Source organism: Lissotriton vulgaris, chromosome 1_2 (genome assembly GCF_964263255.1).
Source record: "Lissotriton vulgaris chromosome 1_2, aLisVul1.2, whole genome shotgun sequence".
Lineage (NCBI taxonomy): Eukaryota > Metazoa > Chordata > Amphibia > Caudata > Salamandridae > Lissotriton > Lissotriton vulgaris.
In genome coordinates, this window is record NC_141686.1 from 172,857,377 (window position 1) to 172,879,142 (window position 21,766).

At 43.4% G+C, this 21,766-nt stretch overlaps 1 protein-coding gene across 2 annotated transcripts in view; it reads left to right on the forward strand.

The window, feature by feature from the left end:
• The window catches only part of LOC147734790 (interferon-induced protein with tetratricopeptide repeats 5-like), a 37,305-nt gene extending 18,824 nt beyond the window's left edge, over positions 1–18,481 (forward strand). Inside the window, exons 2-3 of one of the 2 annotated variants that reach the window (XM_086953065.1) lie at positions 3,892–3,942; positions 16,521–18,481. In XM_086953065.1, coding sequence (XP_086809191.1) covers positions 16,525–17,826 — 1,302 coding nt within the window. In that variant the 5' untranslated portion in view covers positions 3,892–3,942; positions 16,521–16,524 and the 3' untranslated portion in view covers positions 17,827–18,481. The remainder of the gene's footprint in view (positions 1–3,891; positions 3,943–16,520) is intronic. The other variant, XM_086953064.1, reaches the window with a different exon arrangement.
• The last annotated feature ends 3,285 nt before the right edge of the window (positions 18,482–21,766 follow it).

Below are 21,766 nucleotides of genomic sequence, written 5' to 3' on the forward strand. Positions count from 1 at the left end.
TAATCGAATTAGACACATCTCTGTGTGTCAACCACAGTAGAGTTTTCCTCATTAAAGGAACGTTTGGTATCAGCTGTCTATAGTAGCAAACCATTACCTAAAACCTCTTGACTTCCTTCTGAGTTCGTAGTGGGTTCATCTGCACGATCGCTTACGCTACTTTTGGAGATACCTTTCTAGCTCCCTTCACAATGATGTGTCCCAAATACTGAACTTCCTTTTGACAGTACTGTAGTTTCCCTGGAGACACTTCAGGACACATGTATCAAAGTTCCATTTTGCATTCCCTAAATAGCGAATTTTAGGTAAATGCTATTTAGGGAATGCAAAATGGTACGTAAGAAAATAGCTATTCCCTAATATCAATTCCTACAGGGGCGCAATCACAGTTAGTGAATTTATATTAGGAAGGGTGGTACCTTCTTCCGGCTTCCAGGCAGGGGCAGGCACTGATTGGGCAAACTGATTTGTAGAGGCGGGGCTGAACAATAGCCCGTCCTCTACATAAACCAGTCACACCATATAACGCGCAGCGAATACGCGCAGCAACCGCGCCAAAGCCGCACCGAAGAGAATCCAAAGACATGCCCGTCTGGGGCCGTCCGGGACTGGATGGGGCTTGGGTCAGGGAACCCTACTCTAACCACCTCTCAGGTATGAGCTCCACGCAATTAAAAGCTTTACGCCCCGCAATACATCGCGACTGCATAGAGCTCTCGCCATTGGGTGACACACACTGCATTAATTGCAATGTTCAACTCACAAATATCCAACCATACCCGGACCCAGAACCCCTAGCTCAAATCCCTTCCAAACGCCCAAAACGCACCAGCTGCAATTACTCCTTTTTTAGCGTAAATTGCAGATCCTTGCCACAGCACAAACTCAACATCTTCACCCTTCTATTAGAAGAAGCACCCAGTGCTCTCTTCCTCACAGAAACTTGGCTACACGACAGCTCCAGCCCGGATGTAGCAACTGCTCTCCCAGCCAACTATGCCATCACAAGACGAGATAGACAAGGCCAAGTGGGTGGAGGTATCGCTATTATATTTCGCAAAGATTTTACCTGCAATATGCTCCCAGTTAATATCCCAGACTGTGAAGCCGCCTCTTTTCAAATCACCCTTAACCCCAATTTTACTTTCTCTGGACTCCTAATATATAGACCGCCTGGGAATGCCAATACTTGGACAGCCAGCCTAGCAAACCATATCGCTCCATTTTTGTTAGACTACAAAAATTTTACACTCCTAGGGGATCTAAATCTGCATCTTGAGGACCAAACAAACGTGGCTTGCTGTAATCTAATAGACGATCTGACTGCCCTAAACCTATCACTCCTCAATTCCGGTCCTACGCACAAGGCAGGACACCTATTAGACCCCATAATCACAAATATCCCTGATTTAAAATGGACTCTAACCAGCCCTTTATGCTGGTAAGACCACCACCTCATCAGTTTCAGCCTAACCAGAACATTCTCCCCCAGAAATACTACATGGCCTGCTCATTCAATGAGAAATTGGAAATTACTCGACATAAACAAACTGAATCAAGCGCTAACAATTAGCACACCCTCTCACGACCAGAATGTGGAAAGTCTAGCTATAGCCACCAACCAGTGGTTAGAAACTGCAGCCAATCAATGCCTTCCCCTAACAGAGGCAAAAAGAAACTTCTAAATGTAAAGCACTAGAAAGGAAATGGCGCAAAGATTATAACCATGAAAATAAGAAAACATACAACAAGGCAAGAAACGCATATCACTCCTCCTGCATCAAAGCCAGGGCCCTTTACGTGGCCAACTCCATTAACAATGCCACAAACAAAGCAAAGACTCTATTCAACACAGTGAAGGACCTAGCAGGTGCTCAAACAACTGCTACTATTCGCCCTTTAACAAAAAAACAATGTCAAGACCTTGCGACATTTTTTAATGATAAAATAGAAAACATTATCCTCAACATCACTACCAGACCCCATGATAATTGCACACAGCAGGATATCCCCAGGTCACCGGAAAAAGTGAACTCCCTCGAGAAATGGCCCCTTGTAACCATGGACTCCCTAAAATAGTCCCTGAAGTCCATTTCATCAGGCTCCCCCTGCGATCCTCTCCCTGTAAGTATTCTAAAACAACTTGACACTACCCCCCTGATCACGATAGCAGACATGCTAAATGCTTCCCTCCAATCTTCCACAGTCCCGTCGAGTTGGAAGCACGCTATGGTAACCCCACTATTGAAAAAAACCATCAGCCGACACCACTGTTCTTTCTAATTATCGACCTATATCCTTGCTCCATGCATTTTCCAAACTCATGGAAAGGCACATCCACTCCGTCCTCACTACCTTCACAGAGGAAAACAACCTCCTCCACCCATCGCAATCAGGCTTCCGAGCAGGATACTCCACGGAGACCGCCCTACTGGGTGTAACGGAAAAAATTCGGAAACTCCTGGATGAGGGTCAAACGGTCGCACTCATTCTTTTAGTCTTGAGTGCGGCGTTTGATACCATATCACACAAAACTCTTCTGGCTACTCTAGAGAGAAACGGCATTCGCAGTGATGCCCTACAGTGGATTAAGTCCTTTCTCACCGAGAAAACCTTCCAGATCAAATCCAGCATTGCATGCTCATACACGTTTCCCGCTCCACATGGAGTTCCACAGGGCTCCATCCTGAGCCCGTTGTTTTTTAACCTGTACCTTAGACCACTGGCCGACCTGGCGGACTGCGCAGGCCTGACTTTAATGTCCTACGCTGACCACTCTCATATCATTTTTGTCCTATCAGAGTCAAATCCCTCAGCCCCTTCTCTACTCAAAACTGGTCTAAAGAAAATTTTCAACTGGATGACCACCAACCAGTTGAAATTAAATGGGGATAAAACCAAGGTCCTCCTATTGGGAAGGAATAAGGAGCTCTGGAATCCCTCCCATTGGCCACCTGAGCTGGGTAATCTTCCCTCTCCAGCTACACAGGTAAGAAATCTAGGAGTCATTATTGACAATACTCTGTCAATGAAACAGCAGGCAAACAAAGTCGCGGCCTCTGCTTCGCCATAATAAAATGGTTGAAGAAAATCATTTGGATGCTGCCCCCTGTCACACAAAAAAACGTAGTCAACGCACTAATAACATCGCGTATTGACTACGGAAACATCCTCTACCTAAGCTCGAATCTAGCAGTGATCAAGCGACTCCAAATGATCCAAAACTCTGCCGCACGACTCCTGTGTAGGATACCAAAGTCTGAAAGAGTATCAAACCACCTGAACGATTTACATTGGCTCAGGATAGAACATCGGATCAGCTTCAAAACCCTGAGTTACATGTTCAAAATCAAAACCAAAACGGCACCTATATATCTACAAGCCTTGGCCTCCCCCTACCTGCCAACAAGAAACCTTCGCTCCCAAACTGCAGCGAACTTCGCTGTTCCCAGATTCAAATTGCAAAGAACTGGCGGGAGATCATTTTCTGTCAGAGGGCCAATTTTATGGAATTCACTCCCCCCACATATCCGGAAAGAGGAAAGCTACGTTAATTTCCGGAAACATGTAAAAACCTGGCTTTTCCAGAAACAACTGTGCTAAAATACAACTCAGCATATTCCTTCAATCCAACTTAATGTCAAAGGCGCCGAGAAACCCTTGTTGGGTAGCTGAGCGCCATACAAATGTAAAAAATAAATAAAATAATAAAAATGGTACTCCATTCGTTCATAGGGGTCTAAATGCGCACAGGTGCAAAGGGTTTTGCATTACCTAATTTACGGTTACCTAATTGGTAATCGCAAATTAGTAATACAAAATCAGGTGCACAGACAACATATTGAGTTTTTAATAACAACCTACATTAATATTGAGTTTTAAATATCGTAGGGACAGAGTATCGACATCAAGAATATCAGTGACCAGAATATCAACCTGAAGGTAAGAAATATTGTTTTTGTTAATATCAAAGTTATTAATATTGATAGTAAAGAAATCAATGTTAATAATATTGATGTTTTGTTAGTGTTATGTATTTTAGTATGTATTTTATATGTATGTGTTCCACATGTTTTGTTATGTTTTGTATTATTTTTTAAATATATGTATTATTGATTAGAAGTTAGTAATCTTCTTAAAGTGAATTTTGTGTTTTAGTACCGTAGCCGGTTGTGGTTTTATAGGGGAATAGGGTGGACGTAATTTAATTATAGTAAGTGAATTAATAATTTTTAGAAATTATTAATTATTTGTAATTAAGTTTTGCATTTTAGTTCTGTAGTGGGTTGTGGGTTTATAGGGGAATAGGGTGTGAAGTAATGTAATTGTAACGGTCGCACAGTGGATCACCAACTGCGCCGACAACCTCGCTACGCCTAAGAACCCCCCAGGCAAGACCAGCAACAGGAAAACTACATGGTTCACCGACGCCCTCAAAGACTCAAAGAAATCATGCTGCACGCTCAAAAAAACCTGGTGCAACGAACGGATGACAGAAAACATGACAGCCCTCAAGAACGCCACTCGCAAACACCACCAGCTGATCCACACCCCCAAAAGGAAATCATTCAAAGAGCGGCTGGACAACAACACCCACAACAGCAAGGAACTCTTCAGCATCGTAAAAGAGCTCTCCAACCCCAACAACAATGACATCACACCATCACAAGACCTCTGCAACTCCCTTGCCACGTTCTTCTACCGCAAGATCGCAGACATACACAACAGCTTTGACGCCCAGACTCTGCCTCCGGACTCCAAACCAACAACCTCCACCTCCACCCTAAGCGACTGGACCCCCATCAGCACACAGTCACCACCCACGTCATGAACAACATCCACTCCGGCTCTCCCTCCGACCCATGCCCCCACCACATCTACAACAAAGCATACGCCATCATCGCACTCCACCTCCGGTACGTCATAAACAACTCCTTCGCATCAGCCACCTTCCCAGAGAGCTGGAAGCATGCAGAGATCAACGCCCTTCTGAAAAAACCCACAGCTGACCCTAAAGACCTCAAGAACTTCCGCCCCATCTCTCTTCTTCCCTTCCTGGCTAAAGTCATCGAGAAGACCGTCAATAAACAGCTGACTGCATTCCTCGAGGCAAACAACTCGCTCAACCCATTCCAGTCCGGATTTCGAGCCAATCACAGCACCAAGACAGCCCTCATCGCAGCCACCAACAACATCAGGACCATGATGGACAACGGGGAGACAACCGCCCTCATCCTCCTAGACCTCTTAGCCGCCTTTGATACCGCCTCCACAACACTGGGATCCGGGGAAAAGCGCTGGACTGGATCACCGCGTTCCTCTCCAACAGAACCTAGAGAGTCTGCCTCCCGCCGTTCTGCTCCGCGGCCACCAAGATCATCTGCGGCGTACTCCAAGGCTCCTCGCTCAGCCCAACCCTCTTCAATATCTACGTGAGCCCCCTCGCCACCATCTCACGCAAACACAACCTCAACATAATCTCCTACGCCGACGACACCCAGCTGATACTCTCCCTCACCAAAGACCCAACCACCGCCAACACCAACCTCCAGGAAGGAATGAAAGACGTCGCGAAATGGATGAAGCTCAGTCGGCTGAAACTGAACTCAGACAAAATGGAGGTCCTCATCCTCAGACAATCCCCGTCCTGGGACGACTCCTGGTGGCCCACTGCCCTGGGCACCGCACCGTCACCCGAGGACCACGCACGCAACCTGGGATTCATCCTGGACTCCTCGCTCACGATTACCAAACAAGTCAACGCCATTTCATCCTCCTGCTTCAACACCCTACGCCTGCTCCGAAACATCTTCCAGTGGATTCCCACAGACACTTGAAAGATAGTCATGCAGGCCCTCGTCACCAGCCGTCTGGACTACGGGAACACCCTTTACGCAGGAACCACAGCCAAACTTCAGAAACGACTGGAGCGCATACAGAACGCCTCCACACGACTCATCCTTGACATCCCTCGCCACAGCCACATATCGGCCCACTTGAAAAAACTGCACTGGATCCCCGTCAGCAAGAGGATCACGTTCAGGATCCTCACCCACGCACACAAAGCACTTCACAACATGGGCCCCGAATACCTCAACAACCGCCTCTCATTCTACTCTCCTACCCGCCAGCTCCGCTCCGCAAGCCTCGCCGTCACAACCGTCCCACTAATCCACAGAGTCACCACCGGAGGACAATCGTTCTCCTACCTGGCCGCCAAGACATGGAACTCCCTCCCCGCTCACCTACGACTGACCCAGGACCATCTCACCTTCAGGAAACACCTCAAGACCTGACTATTCAAGCAGTAGCGGCCCCTCCCTCTCCCTTCAGCGCCTTGAGACCCTCGCGGGTGAGTAGCGTGCTCTACAAATGCACTGATTGATTGATTGATTGATGATTAATTCATATTTATTGGGATTGATATTTAATTTATTGTTAATTAATTATTAATTGGCAATTAATTGATCGTTTTACAATTATATTAATTATGTACGTTTATTTGAGCGGGTGGCGGGTTTATAGGGGAATAGGGTGGGAAGCACATTAATTATAATAAAGTAGTTAATCATTATTATTTTTTAGTATTGATACTTAATTTATTGTTCATCAATTATTAGTTGGTAATTATTTTGTATTAATTAATTAGTTGATAAATATATTCATTGTGTTAATTCAGTTTAGGAGCAGGTTGTGTGTTTATAGGGGAATAGGGTGGGAAGTGATGTATTATAATTAGGTAATAATGTATTAATATGTATTAGTATTGATAATTAATGTATTGTTAATTATGTATGACTGGGTAATTAATTTTTATTAAGTATTAATTATTGGTATTGATAATTATTTAATTGTTAATTATTTATTAATTTTTAATAATTTTTTATTGATTGGTTAATTGATAATTATGTTAATTGTGTTAGATTTGATGTGGAGTGGGATTTGTGTTTATTAGGGAATTGGGTGGAAAGTAATTTATTGTATTAAAGTAGTTATTAAATTTCATTTATTGGTATTTTTAATGAATGTATTGTTAATTTATTAATAAATCATTCTTTAATTAAAAAAACGTATTTAATTGATGAGAATGTTATTTTTAACCCCTTTCGCTATCCAACACTTTCCCTACTGTTGCACTCTCTGGAGTGGGAATAGTCATTTTTACCCCTACACTATCCAACACTTTCCCTACTGTTGCACTCACAGGAGTGGGAATAGTAAGTTTTACCCTTACGCTAGCCAACACTCTCCCTACTGTTGCACTCACTGGAGTGGGAATAGTAATTTCAATCCTTTCACTAGCCAACACTTTCCCTACTGTAGCAGTCTCCGGAGTGGGAATAGTAATTTTTACCCCTACGCTATCCAACATTTCCTCTACTGCTGCACTCTCTGGAGTGAGAAAAGCAATGTTTACCCCTAGGCTATTCAACACTTTCCTTACTGTTGCACTCTCTGGAGTTGAAATAGTAAGTTTTTACCCCTACGCTATCCAACACTTTCCCTACTGTTGCACTCTTTGGAGTCGGAATAGTAATTTTTACCCCTACGCTTTCCAACACTTTCCCTACTGTTGCAATCTTTGGAGTAGGAATAGTAATTTCTTTCCCTCCGCTGTCCATATTTTCTGTATTGTTTTAGTTAATATTGTGTATAATTTATCAAAAAATAAATAAAAATATTGTAATTTTTTAAATTTGTTAAATATATTTGTAAAATTTGTAATAATATTATTTTTGTATGTGTATATATGTATTTATAATTCATAAAATGTTTTTAACAATTGATAAGTTACTAAGATAATTATTTATGAATATTTTTACGTCAGTAAATTTATTATATTTCATATGTATATGTTTTATTTATTTTAACATTATATGTATCAGTTTTTATTTTTAATTATTTTAACTGTTTCTTTTCATTATATATATTATTTACTTTATTTTACATTATTATTTTAACATTTAAAAAAACTATATTTTTTACAATATTTTTGACATTGATATTTTTCTCAATGTTTTTGTACTCACTATGATGTAGATAGGATGTCGATATTCTTGACTTCGATATTTTTGTGCCTCAAAATTTTTGAGGTTGAAATTTTGTCAGTGATTCGCAAAATCAAGGGTGGCCAGGGGCCTAAGGACTCCCTGACACATTGAAACATTGTGCGCATGTAAGTGCACCGCCCACCACAATGTTAGGGATGCAGGATGCACCCGCCACTGTGGCAGGCGCATCCTAATGGCAGGCACAGGACTTCGCCCTTATGGCGGGCGGTCCCACTGTACGACGGGATGGCGGGCGGACTTAGATTGGTGTTTCGGACACTTTGAACCCACAAAGAAGTTCCAGAAGTACAGAGAACTTTTTAGAAATAGCTTCATAAGTTGAACGACTTGTCGTCAAGAGTCAATTCTCTGACGCCAAAAGAGAGCAAGCCGCTGAGGTCAAACCACTACCCGGCCTAGATTCCATGTTCGTCCAGCTGAAAGCTCAGGAGCTCCTGTTGTCAACGAGAGTTCCAGGATTTCACTGTGGCCTTGCGCTGAAGTAAGCCACCATTATCTACTCAGATTCCGGCCTGAAGAGGTGCCTTACTCGATGCAGAGAAAAAAAGGCTCCAGAAAAACAAGTGTGAAGGTAATAACTAGACCAAGTCCTCCAGCTCAGTGTATCCAACCCGCCCTCAATTGCGTTCGGCCTCAAACTTTGACCTTGTCCCAGGCAAGCGTGACCAGATGTCCCAAGTTGGTTGTTTTTGTTTTTAGGCAGTAGAAATCATATGGAGGCAGATTTACAATAACTGGCACATCCCGGAATATCAGCAGGGATGCACCAGTTATTGTGCGTCATGGCAGACACCGTTTACGCCACCATGGATGCGCCACATTTACAATGCGGCGCACCATGGGGCAAGAATAGACAGATGTGTAACTCATCTACTGCCGGAAAGGTGACGCATTGCAGCAAGGCAGCTCCATCAAGGCTTGGGGTGCCCCATGCCTAACATGCTGCGTCAATCCTTACGCCTGCTTCAAGCAGATGCAGGGGTTTGACGCAGCATGGTTCTAAAAGTAGATTTCACTCAGCCACTTTTATGAGGCGTTCCCGCGCCGGAACGCCCCTTCCTGCGCCAAAAGGCCTACATGTGGCACAGGGCTTTACAATGTGACGCATCTCCCAGATGCGTAACGTTGTAAATACCCCACAGCATGGCGCAGGCTTTGCGCCGCCGCTGCATCATAAAGTGACGCAATGGTGGCGCAAATGTGGCGTGCGTGGCTTGTATATCTGCACCTTATTCTTTAAAAAATCTTATCTCCAGTACCATACATTGGATTTTGTTATTTTCTATTTCTAATAATGGGTGTTTGATTTGTATTGTGTGTTGTGTCCTACTTATTTAATATATTGGTGTTTTTAAATGCTTTACACACCTGTTTTCTAAGTTAAGGGTGCTTGCTCATTGCCAGCTACCAAAGGTTGAGCCAGGGGATAATTTATTGAGCCCTTGAATGGACGTTATATCGTGATTTTGGCCTTATTGCTAGTGATAGGTCCCTACCAACTTCTACTAGCATATCACTTTCCCACAACTACTATATTTGGTGTGCAAGCAATTGTTTGAATATGCGATGGAACTTTAGTGTTCCAACTTGGAGACCACTGGGGTGGCTGCTGTCTGTATAAGCTTAGCACCCATTTAAACTTATAAAATGATGTCTGCTGTTACAAATTCATGTTTTTTGCATAGACCTGTGTTAGGTGTTCACCACTAATTCCTCTTCGTGTCAAAAACTGTGTATTGTGAAATATTTCAGTCTCCAAGTGACACTCTGGTCTGACCTGTCAAATGTTTGAACTCTGGATGTATTTCGGGGAATTGGCTGCCACAGACTAAATGATATCTAAATAGGTGTGTGAAACCTGACTACCATGCCAGACACACTGTGAAGATATTTTCGTTAGCTCTTTTCTCTAACCTGTGCTGCTCTACCCAGCTCCTCTTCATTGCTTTATGTTGTTTTATTGGCTTTTGTAGAGGACATTCTCTACAACATTGAAGTGGTTTAGGTTTTTTACGTGTCTCACTCTTTTCAGACCTTCTCTTGCCCTGCCACTTTCCCAGTGACCATTACTTTCTCAATATTCCAACCTCATCTCCATCTCCATTGCTTGAGCAGCCCTCATTAAGCCTCTGCCTGAGCATTCTTCTGGCTAAACATCTAGCTCTACCTATTTCACCTGTGCCACCCATTTGCCCTCCCCATCCCTATTCTCGGACTGTGCTCTCTCCAAAAAGCCTCTAAATTCCCCATTATTTTCTACTGCCCTATTGGTCTTCTTTCCTGACTTCCTGGACAATTGCTCTATCCTTCTCTGCATGCATATATATGTCTGTATGTATGTAGGTATGTATGTGTAACAGCAACAGACACATGAACCAACTCCTGGCCATCAGACCTGGGACCCAGACCCACACCCACTCTCTCCAACCACACCAGAAACTTTTAAATCATCATTGGCATGAAAGCTTACCATGAAATCACAGATCAACGCCGTCTCCTCTTCCTGCTTTCTCACTTTGTGCATGCTACGTGACATCTTCAAGTGGCTACTCTCACATACAGGACACACCAAGCCCTCATCTGCAGCCGACTGTGACAATGCCCTCTACGTAGGAATCACCGCACACCTCCTACAGAGACTTCAGACCATACAGAACGCCTCAGCCAGATTAATCCTTGGCCTTACCCGAGGAACTCACATTACACCCCACCTAGGAAAACTCCAGTGGCTCCCTGTACAGTAGAGATGCCAATTCAAGCTGCCAACACACGCACACAAGGCTCTACACAACCAAGGACCAGCCTACATTAACAACCACCTAAACTTCCACCAACCATTGCAAAGACTACACTCCGCCTCCCTTTCACTCGCCCATACTCCTCGTATCTACTGAAGCAGAAGTGGAGGACTCTCCTTCTCCCACACAGCAGCAAAGATCTGGAACAGCCTCCCATGAACCTCCGGACCATCACCTCCCTTCCAGAATTCCCAATGGCCCTCCACACCTGGATGTTCGAATAAGCCTCTGGAACCTGCAAGCACCTGGATACGCTGTTGGGTGATTAGCTGGGCTTTATAAATCCTGATTGATTGATTGATTGATTGCATGTGCATTTGAAAATGCATACTTGGCTAAAAGGGAACCGAATGGTGCTTTATTGAGTCGAAGGCAATGACACAGTCCACAAGTTATTGAAAGGGCTGGTGGGTTCTTAGAGCAGAAGTGGATTGGTACTGCATTGTGATGTAGTGTTCTTTAAAAAGGAGTGTCTTCTTCTCTTTTTGAAGTTGGTAAAGAGTTTGACAGTTTTGATGTATACAGTATTTTCTTTGCAGATTCTGGGTGAAGAAATGAAATATGTCTGATTTTCTTGTGCACACTTTTTCGTCTCCAGTCGGATGGTCTATTGGCAGAGGGCATGCCATGAACCACCAGAGATTGTGAGTTTGTCAGTAAGATAAGCGGGGTGCTGGTCATGATGGATATGAGTTTGTCAGTAAGATAATCGGGGTGCTAGTCATGATGGATTTGTAGATGCTAATGGTGTGGGCCATCAAGGTTAACAAGTGGAATTCTATTGGAGTGGGAGATACTTGATGAGACAGGCTGCTGAGTCCAGGATTCCCCACAAAGGCCCAATGAGGATTCTCGGAGATTGAGGAGTACAATGTCCACCACACCAAGAAGCTTGAGAAGGAAGGAAGTAATGAAAGAACTTTCTGGGAGGAACAGTTTTTCTTTTTTAAATAGTAAGACGTCTCCTGGCTGTCTAGCATTTTCTCCTGATTTTTCCTTGAGGGGGAAGTCATTGTTCACGTTTCTGATCTAGGTTTGAATTAGTTGTTGCGTTTTGTTCTTGACAAATAATAGAAATTCTATTTTGGTGATGTTAAATTACAAGTTAAAGCTGGCATTTTAGCTCTGGATTAAATACAAGTTCCAGAGGTGCTGAATGTCTGGAGGAAGGGGACTTTTCAGTGGAGTTGTGCCGCATTGGCATGTTTCTAAATGTTACTCCTTTTATCAGTGAATAGAGTTCAAGGGGCTGCATGTTAAGGTTTAAGAATATGAGGGGTGAGATGAATACTGGGGAGACTAAGCAGGTAACAGGGAGGCTCCTGGACCTATAGGTATACATGTGAATATGATGGTGTTGGTTTCATAGTTGGAGGTGAACCACTGACGTACGTTGACAGTAAATCACTTTTGAGACTTCAGGGCAAGGAAGTTGGTGGGCTGGAGGAAGGTGTGAAAAGTGGCTGAGACACTGAACAATTTCAGTGGGCAGAGCTTATATTTCTCTGACCGCTATGAAAGGTTTCTGATATGTAACATAACTGGCTTCGTGCTGCAACTTTATCTGGAGCACAATTGGTAGCTGTGTAGAGGGTTGGGTGGTGTTGATATAATCATGGAGTTGAACATAGACTGCTTGTGCAATGATCATGATGACGGAGGGTAGGTTAGTATTAGGCCATAAGCTGGCAAGGTCTTCATGGTATAGTGTATATTTCCTTAGAAGAAGGAGTGTCTGGTATGTCTGGAGAGCCAGGAAGATGCCTTGTGTGCAGAAGGCATTGCCAATTGTGATTAGGGGCGAGAGAGCTTCTCCAGAGAGGACTTCGATGAAGGATGAGGATAAGACATCATCTTCATACTAATTCTCAGACATCTCCTCCCAGACTTCTTTTCACCATTCTTCTTTTCCAAACATCAGAATCAACCCTCTACAGCACCTTTTACTCATTCTTCTACTATACAATTCCTGTCCTGCCTCAATTTTTATTCTTTCCTACTCCACCAAACCTGTCAGATTAGTTGTGCCCTACTTCTCCTTTCATCTCACAGGTTACCCTCCTCCCTCCACAGCATTTATTCCTACTATCCCTAGGATTTTCTCATCTGCTTAGCTAATGCATCTTTGTGTTGATTGAACTGTCGTAGCACCAAGGATCCTCCACACTTCTATCCTGACCCAACCTGGAGGTGAACTGGAGGTGATTGAGTCCCGGAACTGAAGGATACACTGTTTAAGGACAATGCAGAACATTCTGGACAGGAATACAGACTATCCCTTACAAATCGTAGAATATATATGCCAGGATATTTCTTCAGTCTATACCTCCGCATCCCAGCGGGAAAGATTTATTATATAGCTCTACACTTATCTACCTCACTCAATATATTACGTTGTAATGTTATGTTAGGTGAATTAAGCCTCGACACTTCTACCTCACTCAATATATTATGAGGCAATGTCTACGTTATGTAAGTACATTACCACAGAACAGCACTATGTATTCTAGGTTTTTCCTTTTCTATACCTCGACGAACACCTAACCTACCACATGACAATGGGAAATATTTACAATATAACTCGACACTTATCTATCACTCATTATAGTATTGTAATGCTATGTTATGTGAATTAAGCCACTCGACACTGATCTACCTCACTATGATAATATATGGTAATGTTATGCTATGTGAATCACATATCGACAGAATGTATAGTTGTCTGTGAAGCGCTCTGATACCCAAGGGTCACGTTTGCACTATATAAAACTCTCTAAATAAAAATAAAATAAATAAACCTAAAGGAAAACTGTCAGGAATTTGGAACAGTGGAGGAAGAGACATATGACCGGCTCTGTGACAGTGGAAGATGGAGGTTTTATGTCTCAGTGGCAGTGGAGGATACAGGACTGTTGTGGCTGCATTGAATTGTAAATGAACCAAACGACTTTTGCTATGGCCTGCATCGAGGTTGAACACATTCTGCTGCATTCTACACATAGATGAAAACCTTTTTCTGTGTCCTGACCCAACAAAAGCACCTTCTTTTATCTATTTACTATGGCCTTTCGTTTACCTTTATGGCACGCTGGTGATATCTGCTCCATGTCAGTTCTCTAGATGCAATGGGGGCTGTCTGAGTTGTAGGGAGACAGAAAGTTGATATTGGTCTCTGACTAATCACTCTAATTACAATCTTAGCACAAACACCATTGGCTGAGATGGAGGTACAGAGGGGGAGGAAATGTGGAATTGTGTCTGAAGTGATTTGGCTGCTACATGGTCACTTCTGATTCCCTTATTCTGAGGTTTGAGTTGATCCCAATTAGGGTAGAAACTTTCAAGGATGGGATCGGATGTATGCAAATTAGTATTAATCATGCTTCAGTAGGAACAGTCCCATTCAAACTGCTATCCCATGTCCATTCTGAACAACAGCACAAGCAACATTACACCAAATTTGACCTAGCTGCACCTCGTCAGCGAGTTATAGTTTGAGTCCAGTGGCACAAGGGGCATAGGACCCGCGTCCTGGCATAGCTTTAGCACTTAGTATCTAACACTGAATAAAACACAAAGGTGATGGTGGAATGCTTGCAAATATCCATTGCCAGTCACTCGGGTCGCATTCCAGTCCATCATTCTCCACCCACTATGCCACACCAGACTGTAGGAAGATGACCAAGACTGCTTGCGGTCATGAGGGGTCTCACGTCTTTACTCACCTTTATGAGAGGTGTCTTGTGAAGGTAAAATGTTGAAAGCTAATCAGTGTCCCTTTGGGGAGCAAAATCAGGACCAAAATACTAATAGGTGTTCAGAACGGTGATAAGGTAAAAATGGCACGAGTGTATACGCATTTTTTACTGAGCAAGAACCATCTTCATTAAAAATGAGTTATTTGGCATTCATGTGGCTTGTCAGGAATCAAACTTTAACAAAAAAGTGAAATTTGTGATTAGAATTTCTGTCACACCATGTGTACAAATAGGGCTGTGGAAATATGCTGTTTCTTTGGTAGTGGCTGAGCCTCTTTAAAAGATGTCTAACCCATGGGACACTATTATGTATAACCTAATTTTTAAATTTTTCCCCTTTCAAGTAAAGTATTATTCATATAAGCTCCTCGTGGGAAGTCCCAAAGCAATTAAATGTACTCCATCACCTCCTGTTCTTTGCCTGCAATCTGCTTAAAGATAAAGCCTTAAATAAAGAAAAGAAGCAGGTATGCCTGCAACTATTATTTCCCCTCATCATCACACCCTTGACTCCAGGCCATAATTGTTTCACAAAGAATTACCACCTTATAACTTAATTTTAACACCCTCAATAGAGATCAATAGTTCTTACCTATGTGACTGGTGATGATCAAGGACTAGGCAGGGGAGGATATAAAGATGTATGAGGTTTCATGATCCTTCAAGAGACCTAGGGCATCATTAGCCACCCGCCATCCTGATGGAAAACGGGACCACCCGCCTTATGTGCGGCGGTCCCGTGGGGGAGATAAGGATGCGCCCACCACACTGGCGGGCGCATCATGGATTTTTAACCTTGCGGTGGGCGGTGCTGTAAGCAGCACCAGCCGCAATGTAAAACATGCATGTCGTGCATTTGCATGCACAACGTGACCATAGGTACCCCCCATGTGCACCCCCCACGCCCCAACGTCCTGGGGCCCTGCGACAGGCCCCCAATTGTGAACTCCGCATGCCAAGGAAAGGCTGCTCTCTGCCTGCACACAATATGGATGGCGGTGTCTAGCAGACACCGCCACCATATTAAACCCCTTTCCACTCGGTCAATGAGTCGACTGGACGGAAATGTGGCGGACGGTCTTTCCGTCCGCCTAGTATAGCGGGGGAAATGGGTGGCTGGCGAGGTAGGATGTAGGGCGGATTGCCACTGCCATGCTGGCGGTGGCAATCCACTCTACATCCTAATGGACCCCTTATTGTGAAGTCACTTCCTTCCAGAAGTAGCTGCTTTTTATGTGCACAGAATAAAAATTCAATTTTATTTATTCATTCTTTTTATATTTGAAGAATTGGCAAACACAGATTATGTGAACAAATTGTGTTTTGGTCACTGTGTTTGGGAAGTTATGTAGTGAAAGGCACTGGCTGGGCCAAATGTTTTGCTTTCCTATAGAGGGAAACCTCCAAACACCCCTAGATAGTATTGAGTTTCCTTGATGTTTTGCAATATTCCATTAATGTTCTATTATTACTGTCTGGATACGCATTGATTTGTTAATCACTTGATTTGTGTAGGTGTGAAGTAGAATGCACAATTTGTCTCAAATGTTTCTTTCTTTTAACATGTTCTTAGACAGAGGCACCCCAGATTTCCTCAACTTCCAATTCACTTTAACTCATATCCCTCACTAGCTCCATACAATTGTGTCAGGTATTTGCCCCCCCATCTGTTTCAAAGTTCACCACCTGTCACAGCCCCAAGCAACTGAACCAAGCCTTCTTCTCAAAACCCACTCTCATACACACAATCACACATACTTGAAGGCAAAAATAATGCTGCTCACAGGTTGTGGAAAAGAAATGAAGCACTGCAAAGCTGACAAGTTCTGCTGATTGTTCTCAAGAAGTGAGGGATGTATAACATGTTCTCCCTGACCCTCTTTTCTTTGCAGAACCATGCCCTTAAAGGAGCGACTAGAGGAGCTTCAGTGTCACTTTACCTTGAGTCTTGATGAGGAGCAAGACAAAATTAATATAGGACACGTGAAGCAAGGTCTCAACGTCAGAATTCAACACACACCTTACAAAAACCGATCCATCTTTTACGCACTCCAGGCCTATATACTCCAGCGGGAAGGAAGATACCTGGAGGCCCTTGAAAGTCTTAAGACAGCTGAAGAGCTTTTGGGAGAAATTCAACAAGTCAACTCGATCGGATATAAGTTGGTCATCTATGGTAACTACGCCTGGATCTACTATCATTTGTGCAACTATGAAATGGTAGAGCAATACCTCGACAAATCTGACAGAATCAATCAGTTCCTTTCTCAGCCCTCTCAATCTACAGCAACTATTCCTGAGATAAAAGGAATCATTGGTTGGTCCCTAATGGCAATTGGCAGTCGATACGGAGAGCGGGCAGCAATCTGTTTCCAGGCAGCATTGTCAGAAAACCCCAAAAATGTGGAATTCTGTGCTGGGCTGGCAATAGCACTTTATGCAGTGGCCACACGCTACGGTGCAGGCAGTAAACTGAAAGAAGAAGCAATTTCCAAACTTAAGGAAGTCATCCACCAAGAGCCAATCAATTATGAGTGTAGGGCCTACCTGGCTATACTGCTTAAGAATTCAAAATTTGGTCAAGCACAAGAACATGCAGAAGATGTGGTGCAGAACAGTCGGGATCCTGAGGTCCTGAGGAATGTGGCACACGTCTTTCTGCCAAAAAACATTCTAAGATACCGTGACATTCTAGAGCAGGCCATTTCCATCAATGAAGATTATAACATTCTCCATAGAGACCTGGGCTATTTCTACCAGAAACTACTAATGAAGAAGAAACATGCACACATTTTGCCATCACAAAATGTTATAGCAGCAGGGATCCAGGCTTACAAACGTGCCATTGAATTGGATCCACTTTGTGTCTATGCAAAAATTGACTTAGCAGAAATGTATGGAGCTAATAACCAAGAGGCCTACCAGCAAGAGATATATGATAATCTAGAGAGGGAGCTCCCTATTGCCAGTGAGAAATGTCAACAAGCTTTTTATGTCAGCGTCGGGAAATTTCTACTCTATAAGAAACATTTGCTAAATGATGCAGTTACAATATTTGTAAAGGGCTTCGAAATATCTAGAGAAACAAAGAGCGCAATTCAATGTAAATATGAGCTGTCACAGATAGTTAGTCTGTTTGAGGAAGATGGCAGAACAGAAGAGGCCAGGGAGCTCTCACAACTTCTCCAACGGATCTAGAAGGGAAGAGATATTTTGTAGAAACAACAAAGTACAGAAGATGCGGTCATTAGAGTTAATTATGGCCACATTAGATCAGAGTTCATTCTTCCACGATAAGAAAACCAAAACCATGGATAAATAGAGCAGAACAAATGTTTTCTGAAATACTAGACCAATGAGAACAGGCCTGATTGAGAAGGTGATCTAGTGTGATCTAATAGCACAGTGCCCAATACACACTGTATTTGTGCACCTACGTTGTACTTTGGTGCGCTAACAGGTTAATTTATGAGTGCAAATCCTCATTACAGGTCCACAGTATGTGATTTCACACAAATAAATAGATGTGTTAATGCAGAAAATTGCCAGAAAGCCAGTGTGCTAGAATTTCTTTGTGAACAAATCCATTTACAGGGGCTTGTTGGTGGGCAAGTATTTAAGAACACACCTGGTGAACATCCACTAAGGTATGGGTTTCTGCTATTCACAACCATTTTACAACTGCTCTACTGGTAGCTTCCCATTCTGAATACTGAGGACAGAAATGAATAGCTTTTCTGGGTGGAAAGGGGAGTGAACATGCCAAAATTGGCAGGGGTGTACAAGAAATCCTATCTCATCTCCACAGGAGAAATATTTTGCCGGTGGGAGAAACAAATAAATAAATAAAACTGACATATTCAGAATAATGTGTTTTTATGTGAAAAGGTTTGCCCTTGTGAAAACTTGCCCAAATCTGTGTGTCTTTTGCTTTCTCGCCCTAAGTGTGCCGGCCATGCCCAGACGTGAGACCCAGGCTCACTGTGCCACTGTATTCAAGCTATCCTGGCTGTTGAGGGGTAACACCCTGAAACTGGTTCTAGGATGCTTGTTTCCGATCCACAGCGGGTCTGTCTTGGCAGTTTGGGCTAGCCTGTTTCCATGAGGGACAGGGTCAAGACTGGTTTGCATATGGCCAGGTCTAAACTGGGGTGGTATGGTGAGCAAAAGAATGATGGATTTAACCCAGATCTGTTGACTAGGGTTAAATCTTTTGATTTGTTCTGCATTCCTTCCATCAATTGTGTGTCTTCTGCAAATCTGTGACAGTCACAGATTACCATAAGTACTCTTGGAATTCTTTGAAAACTGTCAATAATGTCAGAAATGCAATCCCTATATCAACTTAATCCAATCTGAGTACATTTCCAGGTTATTTTATAAATGGGACTCCCAGCTACAACATAAAATATACAGAAAATATAAAATATTTAAAATATTAATGGGTTGAATGAGGAAGATACCAATATATTACATTGAAAAATATGCCGCACAAATTACATTATTATACAAATTAATTCACTCTGAATTTCTGAGGACAAAAATGTTCTAAGATGACAATGGAAGTTTTAAAACTCAACATCAATGAGAGGATGTATCTGATTGTTGTGTGATTTGTAATTCTATATATACACAATGTTTAGTACAGTGCTCTGATGGGTTTAGCATTAAGGATGTCAAATAGCATTAACTAAATTATATTAAAAGTTTAAGTTATTGTGTCTGCTATTTAGACATACAATTAAACAAATGCCACATAAATCAGTTAATCCAAAAATGAAGCATGTTAGATTAATAAACTAAAAACCTTTTAACTCTTAAAGTTATTTATGAAAAATGATTAAAAATAAACAGAGCAAACACAAGGAGACGATGGAAGGAGTGCTGACATTTTTCAGACACTCACCCCAGTCACAGATCTGGGTTGAATCCATCATGAAGTAGTGTGGCTCACTGGTTAGAGGCAGCAGACCCGAGAGCAGAGGACGGCCCGGGACCAGGGTTCGATTCCCGACGCGGCAGGTTTCTGGACCAGGGTCAGCGGACTCGATAATTCTCTCGCCTCGGTGCCCACTCTGATCAGCGATCACACTCGGCAACTCTGGGCATTAGCTTGCCTCATCTTCACTAACGGCCCCACCAGACCGCCGGGGATGCCTGGTCTCACCCTGGAGATACCCATTAAGGGACCATCTCTCAGGGAAGCCAGGAAGGGTTTCGCAGCGGTCGAAGCGCGGAGATACTCCTCCGGGAGTCGATCCTAGCGCTATATAAACTTGCAATTAATTAATTAATTAATCATATTTCTCTAGATCACTTCACCATCCCAGTGCCGATCCAGCTATATGCAAATCAGTCTTGACCTGGGACCTCATGGGAACAGTCCAGCCCGAACTACCAAGCCAGGTCTTCCCTGGTTCGGAAACAAGCTTCCTGGGACCTGTTTCAGGGTAATACCTCTCATCAGCCAGGCTAGATTGAATCCAGTGGCAAAGTGAACAAGGTACCCACGTCTGGGCATACCATGCCAACTTAAGGCAAACAAAGCAAACAGAAGTAGATGATGGACATAGTGCTGAAACTTTTCAGATACTCTCCCCCAGTCACATATCTGGGTTGAATCCATCATCGTTCTTTAGCTCACTTCGCCACCCCAGTTTAGACCCAGCTATATGCAAATTAGTTTTGACCCTGTTGCTCATGGGAACACTCCAGCCCGAATTGCGAAGCCAGGTCTTCCCTGGACCTGAAACAAGCATCCTGGGGCTGACTTCAGGGTAAAACTCCTCATCAGCCCCGAAATTGGTCCTAGGATGCTGGTTTCCAGTCCAGGGAGGACCTGGATTTGCAGTTTGGGCTGGACTGTTCCCATATGGCGCAGGGTCAAAACTCATCTGCATATGGCTGGGCTCAAACTGGAATGGCATGGGGAGCAAATACATGATGGATTTAGGCCCTGATCTCTGTATTGGAGTGAATGTATGACATTGTTTTGCATTCTGTCCATCAATTGTTCTGTTTGGATTTGTCGTCCAGAGTTGGAACAGCATGCTCAAAAGTGGGTCTCGTGCTCTCCATGCCACTTGATTCAAGCTATCCTGGCTGATGAGGGCGAAACCCCGAAACCGGGCCTAGTATGCTTGTTTCCAGTCCAGAGATGACCTGGCCTGGTAGTTCAGGGTGGACTGTTGCCATTTTGGCACAGGGTCAATCTGATATGCATATGGCTGGGCTCAAAGTGGAACGGCATGGGGACCAAAAAAAAAAATAAAGGATTGGTTTAGGCCCACGTCTATGTTCTCGAGTGAATTTATTAACATCGTTCTGCATTCTGTTCATCAATTGTTCTTTTTGCGTTTGTCGCCCCGAGTAGGACGTGTATACCCAGATGTGGGCCACTGGACTCAAGCTATCATGGCTGATCGACGATGCTTGTTTTCAGTCCAGGGAAGACCTGGCCTGGTAATTCGGGCTGGACTGTTCCCATTGGGCGCAGGGTCAAGACTGATTTGCATATGGCTGGCTCAAACTGGAATGTCATGGGGAGCAGAAAAACGATAGACTGATTTAGGTCCAGATCTCTGTTCTCAAGTGAATGTATGACATTGTTCTACATTCTGTTCATAAATTGTTCTTTTTGCATTTGTCGCCCAGAGTAGGACGGGTATGCCGAGATGTGGGTCCCGTAATCTCCATGCCGCTGGATTCAAGCTATCCTGGCTGATGAGGGGTGAAACCCCAAAACCTGTCCTAGGATGCTTGTTTCCAGTCCAGGGAGGACATGGCGTGGCAGTTCGGGCTGGACTGTTCTCATTGGGCACAGGGTCAAGCCTGATTTGCATATGGCTGGCCTCAAACTGGAATGGCATATGGAGCAAAACACCGATGGATTTAGGCCCGGGGCTCTGTACTGGGGTGAATGTATGATATTGTTCTGCATTCCGTCCATCGATTATTCGTTTTGCTTTAAAAAAAGATAAATGAACAGAAGCATGTAGACATTTCCAGATTTAGCTATAAACTGCAATAGGAAATTTCATGACTATAGTCTACTTATTTCAAAGCATGTCAAAAAAGCAAATGTTTTCTGTTACTCTCCTGCTTGACTGTTTTATTTTTCCTCAGTAGAGAGTATTGT